The sequence below is a fragment of the Varanus komodoensis genome, unplaced genomic scaffold (assembly GCF_004798865.1).
Source record: "Varanus komodoensis strain SLA01 unplaced genomic scaffold, ASM479886v1 scaffold64, whole genome shotgun sequence".
Classification (NCBI taxonomy): Eukaryota; Metazoa; Chordata; class Lepidosauria; order Squamata; family Varanidae; genus Varanus; species Varanus komodoensis.
Window position 1 is genome coordinate 2428770 of NW_025336273.1, and position 11290 is coordinate 2440059.

At 51.5% G+C, this 11290-nt stretch overlaps 1 protein-coding gene across 1 annotated transcript; it reads right to left on the minus strand.

Moving 5' to 3' along the window:
• Positions 1–17: 17 nt before the first annotated feature.
• Positions 18–8956, minus strand: LOC123033597 (adenylate cyclase type 3-like). The gene is made up of 5 exons (XM_044450287.1): positions 8799–8956; positions 6216–6335; positions 3613–3755; positions 1876–2037; positions 18–675 (listed from the first exon to the last, which is right to left on the minus strand). The coding sequence occupies exons 1-5, from the start codon at positions 8934–8936 to the stop codon at positions 552–554; spliced, it is 687 nt and encodes a 228-aa protein (XP_044306222.1). The 5' UTR covers positions 8937–8956; the 3' UTR covers positions 18–551.
• Between the last annotated feature and the right edge of the window lie 2334 nt (positions 8957–11290).

The window sequence follows — 11290 nt, forward strand, 5'->3', positions numbered from 1 at the left end:
GGCGGGGAGGGGAGGGGAGGGGAGAGGGACAAAGTTTGTGTCAACCAAAACTCACATGCCACTGGGTTCAAGTGTTTTAGTGCGTTTCTGATGGGCTTATACATTCCCTCAGCAAACCCACATTCCACCTGCAGTTTTCAGCTTTGAGAAAATGCCCCTCAGTTCAGATTCAGCGATCACAAGGCCTGATACAAGAACGAATGTGTATGTGTGTGAAACTTTCTGCAACAGGGAAAGTTAAGCCACAGTGCCCAACACAGACCCACAATCAAGATCGCACCCAGCTACACATGGGCCGTGGTGTTGGTACAATCCTGCCTCCAGTCCACGACATCACAACTGCTATCATCCATGGCTGGCAGGCCGTCCCATCTCATGAGGAGCATGCAATATGACATTCTTATCTAGACAAAGAATTCCACTTTCTCAGAAACAAAAATCCTGGAAGGCTCAGCTCTGGAAATTGGGATATCGCCACTGAGTGGATGCGGCTGGTGCAGATGGAGAGCACATGAGCACCCGGGTTCTTCCAGACAGCTGCGGAACAATTGTCAGTGTGTTGGGGTGTGGGAGACAACCCTGCTTACCCGGGGGAAGATGGCAGCCAGCGAGCAAACGGTCAGGATCAGCAGAAGGACTTCGCCAACAACAAACGTCACGTAACTGGCCACCAACCTGCTTGGGCGCGGAGGAAAGAGAGACAAAGGAAAGCAAAGCTATTAGCAAGAGGTCAAATTGAAGAGCGTTCACGCTGGGTTTGGAGGCAGCAGAATTCTCTGCCAAAAAACACACCATGAAGTCATTCTGAAAGGCAAGGTAGTGGAGTGGGTGGCCGCTTCTTGAGGAGGATGTCCTCCAGGTACGTCCACCTGGCTGGGAATGATGAGAGTGGCAGTCCAAGTCATCTGGAAGGCACCATGTTGGGAAAGCTGGAATAGGGTGTCTGCTTAAGGGAAGAGAGACCCACTTCGAAACCCTCAGTCAGCCATAAACGTGGCTTCAAACAGGGCAGAGGCACTTTCAGGAAGCACTGAGAAACACGTTGCTTCCAGATCACGGGAAATGCTAGGTCCCCTCACCTGGACCTAGCTTTGGCCTCATCCGGAGCACTGTGTCGGAAAGGGCCCAGAGCAGGGCAGCAAGGATGATTCGGGGACTGGAGGCGAGCCCTCTGGGGAGAGATGGAAAGAGCTGGGCCTGTTCAGCCTGGATGAGAGAAGTCTGAGGGGGGACAGGGTATCCCTCTATGAGTGCCACAAAGAGGAAGGTCAGGATCTCTTGCTTGATCATCCTGGAATACAGGACATGGGGCAACGGGTTCAAGTTACAGATTCCGGCTGAACCTTGGGAAGAACTTCCTAATGGTTAGAGCAGTACAACTCTGGAGCCAATGATCTAGATTAGTTGTGGGCTCTCCCATGCTGGAGGCATTCAAGATGCAACTGGACAGCCATCTGAGAGCTAAGTTTAACCCCGAGTCCTGCATGGAACAGGGGTTGGACCTGATGGCCTTCTTGGCCGCTTCCAGCTCTATTATTCTAAGATTCTATGAAGCTCCCTGGGCAACTCTAGGCCGCTCTCTCAGCTTAGCAGGGTTCAGCAGGGTTCCTGAGAGGTTGACATGTTGGGGGAGCTGGGCCTTGTGCACTGTCCTGAGAAACTTTGAGGAGGGGTGGGATGGAAATGTTCCAACTTAATTATTGGTGCAATTCTACACAAGCCCAGGCAGAAAACAGTCCACAGCTCTGGTGCTCTAGGCCATTGTTCTGTCTAAATCTGCACTGGATCACACCGTAAGCCTAGCACGGGATTCCATGCATCATTTCCAGCGACGGTCAGCAAGGGAGGCCGGTGCCCCCATCCGGCTGCACTCACCACGGATCAATGAAGATCTCCACCAGAGCCGTGAAGAAGAGGATGACGCAGGAGCAGCTGAAGGCGGCTCCGCTCTGCTTCTCCTTCTCCACGGAGTAGCGCGTCTCCATCTCGGGGTCGATGAAACGCATGGTCAGCCGGTATGTGGATTTGCCCTTCAGCCTGCCAGAAACATGGGACATGGGACCCTCACCTCCGCGGCTTTAGCTCCCCGGGACGTTGGCATGCGGACTTCCTGCAGGTCTGTCCCCGTGAGCCTCTGGGCACTGGCAGCTGGAGAACTCGGGCAGAGGCATGGCCATGCAGGATCCGCATCTCTTTGAAGCGCTCTGCAGGGGTCCTGGTTTATTTATATTTATCTCCCTCCTCCTCCTCATGGTGGAACTCCACGGGGCCACATGCCATCCCTGGTAGTCTCCCCTCCAAGCTCTGGCCAGCCCCGGACTTGCTTAGCTTCAACAGGGCGACGGCTTGCGTGCCTGGGAACCCCAAGGCCTCCGCCCTGGTCCAGCACAGCATGTCCTGTGTTCCCACCTGGGCAAGGTGAAGCTGCCTTACTCTAGACCTGAATTTTGCCCCGCACAGCCTGGCATTGCCAATTCCAGCCTGGAGTCCTGCAGCTCCTTCAGACCACAAATCAAAACATTCCCGACCACTGGTCATGCTTGCGACAGCTGATGGGAACTGGAGTTGAGAACACGTTGAGGCCAGTGGGATGAGGAAAGCTGCTGTGTTCTGATTGCAGGTACTCCCCAAAGCCTTGGACAGAAAGAACCCCTTTCCACCACCTGGACTACCTGTCCAAAGGTGGGGCTTTGTGGGGGAGCCTATGAGGATAGAGCATGGGACTTTCCTCCGGTCAATTCTGTTCTCTCCCTGAAAATTCCTTGTTTCCGATATACCGAAGACACCCGTTTGCTTAAAGCCAATGTCTTCTGTTCTTTCAGCGGCATGTTCCTTCCCTTATCTCTTGCAAACCTGTGGCTGAATTGGAGGCCAGCCTACGCTGGTGCCTGTTTTTCCTTCAATTCTGTGCAAGCACAGGAGGGGTGGAGAGAACCAGGTGTTCTGCTCAGCTTTTTTGCTGCTTGGTCTAGGACAGCCTTTCCCAGCTTAGTGTTGGCCCAATGTGCCGGAGTGCAACTCCCATGCTGGGTGGGGATTCTGGGAGTTGCAGTCCAGCACCTGCAGGGTACCAGGTTGGAAAAGATTAGTCTCTGGCACGTGCAACGAAGGAAGTTGGAATGACCCTTCTTTGTTCACCTGGGCGAAGTTAACAGGGCTGGCTCTGGTCACCCCCTGGGAACCCAGGTAAGCCAACTCAAATTCCAGGTGGGCAGACATGAAAGGGCCCCGAAGGCATCGTAACAATGCGTTAAACATGAAAAGGCAGGTCTCCTCCTTCATGGACTAGAGGGGGATCTCTCTCCTGTGCAGAAGAAGAACTACAGGAGAAAGGAAAGGAAAGGAAAGGAAAGGAAAGGAAAGGAAAGGAAAGGAAAGGAAAGGAAAGGAAAGGAAAGGAAAGGAAAGGAGTCGGATCCACCGGCAGCGGAGGTACAGGTGAGTTTCTGGAACTAGAATTGGGGTGTGGGGGCAGGAGGACAGCACGAAGTTTAACATGCCAGCTGGAGAGAGGAGGGGGAGCCAGAATGGACTGGAGGGCTGGGGAACCCTGCTGGAGAGGCACTGGAGGAGCCGCACCTTCAAGATCGCGTGTGAGAAGGAGAAACTTACGCCTGCATGGACTCCCTCTCCAGCAAGGCCTCGTTGAGCAACTTGTTGAGCTCCTGCTCATTCTGGGAGGCATCGACCACCCTCTCCGCCAGGTCACGCAAGCGCAGGCGCCTCCGAGGGTTGGGAAAGGAGGGGTTCACCACCTGCGCAGAAGCAGGGTAAAGGTAAAGGTAAAGGTTTCCCCTTGACGTGAAGTCCAGTCATGCCTGACTCCAGGGGGCGGTGCTCATCTCCGTTTCCTAGCCGAGGGGGACAGCGTTTGTCCACAGACAGTCTCCGTGGCCACGTGGCCGGCATGACTAACACCAAGGTGCATGGAGAGCTGTTTACCTGCCCACCAAAGTGGTACCTTTTTATCCACTTGCATTTGCATGCTTTCGAACTGCAAGGTGGGCAGGAGCTGGGACGGAGCAACGGGAGCTCACCCCGTGTGTGGATTCGAACCGACGACCTTTCAACCAACCAGCCCAGCAGCTCAGCAGAGCAGAGGAAGAAGTAAAAGCAGAAATGCGGAGTCCCAGGAACGGGTTGGGGGAAGGGAGCTTTTGGGCAGTGGATTCTGAAGTGCTCTCCCCAGATGCTGTGTCTACGCCTGGCACTGATGAAGCCATCAAAGGATGCCAGCGGGCAAAACAAAGCCACGGGAACACTCCCATCGTTATCAGTTGGGGGCCTCCAGTTTTGACGTGTCCAAAAAGAGAACGGGCCTTTTTGGTGGTGGCTCTCTGACTGAAGAACACGCTAGTCAGGGAAGTCTGCCAACATCGCCATCCATTCAGCGCCAGGTTGAGGCTTTCCTTGACTCCCAGGCACCGGACAGCACATGATCGGGATTTCAGTGGCCCCTGGGTTTTTACTGCTGGTTGTTTTAATGTGCTTTTGCATGTAAGTGGGTTTATATTATGCTTTATACTGTATCTTAAGGTTTTAATGCTTTGAAAACTGGCCAGATACCTTTGGCTATTGGATGTCATGGTAACAGATTAGAAAAGTAAATGCTGGGTACAGGCTCTATCCCACCCTGGCTATAGCTGAACACAAGGTTGCATCAAGGGGTGTTTGAAAAACCGGGGCTAAAACTCTCTCAAATCACTCCACTTAACGCTGCATCCACACAGCACCAGCACACGCCTTTGGAGGCGGCCAGAGGTCAGAGCCGCTGCTCGGCATGCGAAGGTCCCAGACCCAAGTCGCCAGGTTGGGCTGGGAAGGAGTCACGTCTGGAACCTTGAAGACGGCCAGTTTGCGCAGGCAACCCTAAGCTACATGGACAGGTCGGCCGTCAGAGATCCAAGGGTCTCCAGGGTAAAAGCAGTGGACACGTGTTCCCCACTTTCCAAATCAGCTCTTTCTGTTCAAACAAAGCAAGCGACTGTCCGCTTAAAGCTCAGCATCCACCTGGAGAAGGATGACTGGGCCCAGAGGCTTGGGAGCCCAACGTGGCTCTTCTTTGGCTAGCAGGAACCTAATGAAAGATACGGAGCAATGGGCTGCCCAAACTTTACAGCTGTTATCACAGCCTCTCCTCCAACTCTTCCTGCCACCTGAGGTCAGGTGGGCAAACAGGTGGTCTTCTTGCTCACAGCACCGTCTTGTTGTTGTTAGTCGCGAAGTCGTGTCCGACCCGTCGTGACCCCATGGACAACACTCCTCCAGGCCTTCCTGTCTTCCACCATCCCCCGGAGTCCACTCAAGCTCACGTCTCAGTGACTCCATCCAGCCACCTCATTCTCTGCCGCCCCCTTCTTCTTTTGCCATCTATTGTTCCCAGCATTAGGCTCTTCTCCAGGGAGTCCTTCCTTCTCATTAGGTGGCCAAAGTATTTGAGTTGCATCTTCAGGATCTGGCCTTCTAAGGAGCAGTCAGGGTTGATCTCCTCTAGGACTGACCGGTTTGATCGCCTTGCGGTCCAAGGGACTCGCAGGAGTCTCCTCCAGCACCACAATCCAAAGGCCTCAATTCTTCAGCGCTCAGCCTTCATTATGGTCCAGCTTTCACAGCCATACATTGCAACTGGGAAAACCAGAGCCTTGACTATATGCACTTTTGTCGGCAGGGTGATGTCTCTGCTTTTTAGTATGCTGTCTAGATTTGCCATAGCTTTCCTCCCCGGAAGCAAGCGTCTTTTAATTTCTTGGGTGCAGTCCCCTGTCTGCGGTGAACTTGGAACCCAGGAAAATAGAATCTGTCCCTACCTCATCTTATGTTTGGATATTTGACTACATTTCTAGCTCAGCCAGTGTAATGCCTTTTCTGCACAAGGAGAAGGCTTGTTTATTTGCCCAGATAGTCCAACATATTCAGCAGTTTTAGAATGCTCAATTCTGCTGTTGCTTCTTATTGCCTGAATTCAGCCCACTGCTTCTCTCCATCTTTAAGAGTGTACCTTTTGTTTTATTTAAAATGGATGTCATCCCAGGAGCCAACCTGACAAGGGTTATTTATGTATTCACTGAATCAACCAGTAAACAAACAAGACGCACAGGTATACTCGGTTGCTATAATGCCCATGTAACGCATTTTCTCTTGGGATAGGATTTGGGTGCTGCTGGACTAGAATTGTACTACGTGGTATTCGGGAACCGCCCGCCCCGTCCCCCTACCCTGCTGTCCAGGTCTTCTGTCTCATCTGGGGTCGTGCAGGTGGTGTTAATGCTTCCATTGCATTCTTTGGTGTTGATCAGCTGAGGAGAGTTCCCATGCGATGATGAAACGGACAACTTCTGCAGCATGGAAAGAAGCGGAAAAGGATCAAAGAAGTGAAGTCAAAGGAGGCAGTCCAAGCTCCCGGGCTGGGCTGGAAGCTGAACTTTGGAAAGCAGACTTCTGATTCTGCACTCTTGGAAGACTACGACTGGGTTAAAGCAACCCATTAATCTACACTCAGAGGTCGAGTGTGGGTTGAGTGTGGGTTGTCATTAAACCACGAGTTGCCATTGATCCATGGGCTCCCATTGAGACATCTGTTGTCCGAACCCAGCTGAGATAACAAGCCACAGTGAGCAACCCACAGGTCAAAACCCAACAACAAGTCATGGGTTCTCTTCATGGATTATTTATAAGTAAGCCATGGCTTGTTAGTGTAGCTGGGTTCGGACAACACAATAATCCGTGTTTCAGTAAGAAGCCACAGTTCAACAATCTACAGTTTCCATGATGTCTGAACCAGTCAAGCTCACTCCCGCTGCTTGTTTCAAGTACAAGCATACCACAAGCCACGTTTTTGGTGAAATGCTGGGATCCATTTTGGTTCCACTTAAAGGGAGATGGGCCACCTTCATGGCGGAACCAGGATTTCTCCAGACCGCCCTAGTTCCCTACTCTTCTGCTTCTACTACCAATTCGAAATTCCCAATTAATCAAGCAGGGAGAATGCTCCCAGTTTACCTCCAGTAAAACAAAACAGAAATGTCTCTCTAGCCCCCTGGCCTCAGAATATACCATTGGCACTTCCCAATGGACGGCTCCTAACACCAGCAGGCAAAAGCACTGTTCAGCCATCTGTTCCTCGACATAGTTTTTGGATGTGAGGAAAGAAAGTGGAAGAACTGACAGGAAATGAATCTTTAATAGCTCAGCAACAGTTCTTAAGCAGCTATATTTTTGATAGCAAAACAGCAGAGGCTGAAAAGCAGTTTTAAAATGGAAAGTTTGTTGTTGTTTTTTTAAATCTAATTGCACATTGCAAAAGATCACAGCTGATCAAGTGCTTTGTGCTTGTTCCATGGAATCTGAGGAGAGCCTCGGTGCTTAGGCAATAAACACCCATGTGCCACAGCACACCCTTCTCAGACACGGCTCATGCTGAGAATGAGCTCCCAGCATAAGCCAGAGTCTGACATTTAAACTGTGACAAACTGAAATGAGGAAAGAAGGATTCTCTTTAGTCCTGAGAGTGATTGGCCCACAGGGACAAGCTATTTGAATTCCCAGCTAAATGGAGAAGCTGGATGATTAATTGACTCCATTGATCCTGGCTGTCCAAGTAAATGGAAATGGAATGCCGTGTATAAACATAAACCGAGAGAGAGAGAGCTTGCAGCAAGAGGGAGATATCCTTCACTCTCCCTCCTCCCAGAATGCTAAACAGAAGCATCAACATCGTCCTGACACATATTCTATTTTTGGCACAAGATAAATCCTTTCAAGGCTGAACACCAATCATCCTGGCTCTGAAAAGTATCCCACTCCGTTTTTCCTGAATGAGGGTCCCTTTTCTCATCTAAGGCCTAATGAAGATGCCCTCCCACCTCCATATGCACACAAGTAATCTGCAGATTCCTGTGCAAAGCAGCCACGTCGAATGGCGAGCCAGCCTGAACGAAGCCTTCCAAGCCCGTTGCACAACCGCAGCGCCTCTGCAGAATAATCGCGCCAAATCAGTTTGAGAGGCTCCACTGCACCGTTCTCAGATTTAACAGCAAGATCCTCTGCTGAGATTTCTTGCTCGGAACGTACAAACAGCGGCTGCTGAGGATCTCATCACGCAATGGCGCCATACTGTCCTCCTTCGAAAAGCGGCAGGCGCAGGTCTCAACAGCTGTGACACACACCCACACCCAGCTGCGGGTGGAAAAACATACGGGCCCCATCGGGGCCGTTTCCCAGGGCCCTGGACTGATTCCCCAGAAACGTTTTCCCTGCTGCCGGTGGAATGTTTAACTGTCGTGCAGGGAGCTGTTTTCAAAAGGGGGAGAAGGGGCGGTTTATCCCCCACCCCGGCGGTCCCATGCATTTGCCCCCTCCAACCCCTTTGGGGAGGGGGCAGTCCACTAATGCCAGGTTGGCATTTTCTAAGTTCAGCAGCCAGGCAGAAAGATGGCCGGGGGGGGGGGATTGCCAGGGGCAAGTTGGGGGCGAAGGGTGACCCCCCTGCCCCTGCCCCCCACAGTGGCCTCCTGCTCCCACAAAACACACATGGGAATTAAGCTTCGGGAAAAACTTGTTTTGCTGATACCAGTGGAAAGGCTGGGCCCCCAAGCCAACACTTCTAGGAACACTGCAAATATATCTTCTCCTTCGCCGTTAGTAGCCAAATCCACTTCGATCGTGGCCATGGGAGGAGGCTCTGTCCTTCTGCCCACCCCACAGGTTTGGAGGAGCCGGGCACCTCCAAGCCTCCAGTCGTTTGCAAAGGAGCCGTTTGGAACAAGCTCAAGGACTGGCGAAACGAGAGAAACACTCACCACACCGTTGATCCCGTTCTTGAGGGGCTGCTTGGGTACGAGAACGAGGTAGGTGACGATCCCCTTCTCCTTCAGGTATTCGCACCGTGAGCCGCCGTCGCCTGGCTCCACTTCAAACTCTCCCTTCAAGCAGTCCATGGTGCCCTGGGAGATGTGGACACGCCTAAGGGGGTCACAGAGGAGGTCGCCATGAGCCCTGGAGTCCTGGGCTGAGCAGGGCTTAGCGCAGTGGCCCTCCCGGCCCCTTCCAGCACTACAATTCTATGATCCCACCACGGTCAGTTGTCAGAGATATCAAAGGATGGGCTCAAGAGGATTCCAGGAGTTCAAGGACTCTCAGAATTTGTATCTTCATGGTCTACCTTTATTCCCAGGTGCATTATCCCTGGAATTCCAGGTGTGTCTGTGGCCAGGAGTGCCTTCCTCCAGCTGAGGCCGATCCATCAGCTGCGTCTTTGCCTGGATAGACTGGTCCTAGCAACAGTAACACCAGTAACCTCCCGTTTGGACCACTGTAATGCGCTTTACGTGGGGCTGCCCTTGAAGACAGTCTGGATGCTTAAACTGGTTCAAAACAGAGCTGCCGGCTTGACTGGGACCAGTAGATGAGAACATATTACACTGGTCCTATACAAGTTACACTGGTCACCAATTGAAGTCCAGGCCCAATTTAAGGTGCTGCTGATGATATATGGAGCCCTAAACAGTTTAGGGCCTGGATATCTAAAGGAACATCTCCTTCCATATGAGCCTGCCTGGACCTTCAGACCATCTTCAGAGGTTCCCCTCTGAGTCTCCTTCAAAGAGGTGAGCAGGGCTGCTACGGGGAAGGGTCTGGACAGGCTGTGGAAGTGGGCAGGAGACAACAGGATGGCGTTCAAGGTGGGTAAGTGCAAGGTCTTGCACTTGGGGCATGGGAATAGCTGTCATAAGTACAGGATGGGGGACAAGTGGCTGGAGAGCAGCACTTGTGAAAGGGACCTCGGGGTGCTGGTTGACTGCAGGCTGAACATGAGCCAGCCGTGTGACTTGGCGGTTAAGGAGGCCAATGCCACCCTTGGCTGCATAGCCATAGCATGGCTTCCAGATCTAGGGAGGTGTTGATACCCTTCCACACAACTCTGGTGTGCCCACAACTGTGTCCAGTTCTGGGCTCCACATGAAAGGAGAGACAGCCAGGTTAGAATCGGTCCAACACAGGGTCACAAGAATGGTAGCCGGATTGTGGGGATGCCGTATGAGGAAAGACTGAGGGAACTGGGTCTTTCCAGCCTGGAAAAGAGGAGGCTTCGAAGGGACCTTTTAGCGACCTGTAGGTACGTAAGGGGATGCCATGAGGAGGGCTCTGAGCTATTCTCCCCTGCAGAGGAGGGCAGGACGCACTCCAACGGAGCAAAGCTCAGGGAACCAAGGTTCAAGGTGGATATCAGAAAGTACCTGCTGGAGGACAGGACCCTGAGGGTGTGGAATGGGCTTCCACAGGAGATGGCTGAGGCCCCATTGGTGAGGGAGTTCAAGAACAGACTGGACATGCACATGGTGGGCATGTCATGAGTGAAGCCGGCTGGAGCCAGGGGTCAGACTAGATGGCCTAGGAGGCCCCTTCTGACTTGCTCTGATTCTGTGTTTCTGTGTTAAGGGCCTTTTCTGCTGTCGCACCCCAATTATGGAACTTGCTCCCCAGAGAGGTGCGGCTGGTGCTGACTATTTTATCTCTTTTCAAGTATTGGCACTGTGAAGTTTTTAAACACTTTAACTGTGTTCTTGTTTCAATTTTGTAAACTGTCATGAGATTCCAGGAAGGAATGAGAGCACTGAAAAGTTTTAAAATAAATAAATTATTATAACAAAGACTCTTCTCTACAACATCTCTGGGAAGAAGAGCACATGGATGACTACCAAGCACCCGAACGGACCACGGAACCCTTTTCAAAGAGAGTGGTGACCAGGCGGATGCCGAGCATGCCAGGAAACGTGGCTTTCTTTCGAAACTATAAAAGGACAGGGGAAATGTCTGAGCAGTGAATAACGGATGAGACACCCACATGCTGGAAGGCTACAGGATGTCTTTCCCACAAAATAGTCCAGCAGGTGTAGCCCCACCTTCACAGGATTTGGAAAGGGTGCAAGGGTTCAGTCCTGCCCTAGGATCAGAGAATGGAGAACTCCAACAGCAGAAGCTGCAGTTACTGTAAGACCAACCACTGAAGGATTTGGGGGAATTTTTAGCTCATGTTCTCCTGTTTGTTTGTTTGTTTGTTTGTTTAAGCTTTTCTGAATTTTTAGCTCATGTTCATCCATCCATGCATGCATGCTTTTCTATACCGTCCTCATTACCAAAAGTTTCAGGACAGTCTTACAATAAAACAAAGCAAAACAGTATTGTATGGGGTAAAAAAAACCCCACAACCCAAATAAATAAAGGCTTCTATAAGACTCCAATTAAAATAACAATTTAAACCTTAAAATATTAGGAAAATAAAAAAGATGTT

Bases quoted from the DNA above. Each gene is read 5' to 3' on its own strand.
- LOC123033597 (XM_044450287.1), bottom strand. From the start codon at position 8,936: ATGGACTGCTTGAAGGGAGAGTTTGAAGTGGAGCCAGGCGACGGCGGC. The intron at 6,336-8,798 runs GTGAGTGTTTCT...TCCATGCTGCAG, and splicing joins AGAACGGGATCAACGGTGTG to AAGTTGTCCGTTTCATCATC. The intron at 3,756-6,215 runs GTAGGGGGACGG...GCTTCTGCGCAG, and splicing joins CAGAAGACCTGGACAGCAGG to GTGGTGAACCCCTCCTTTCC.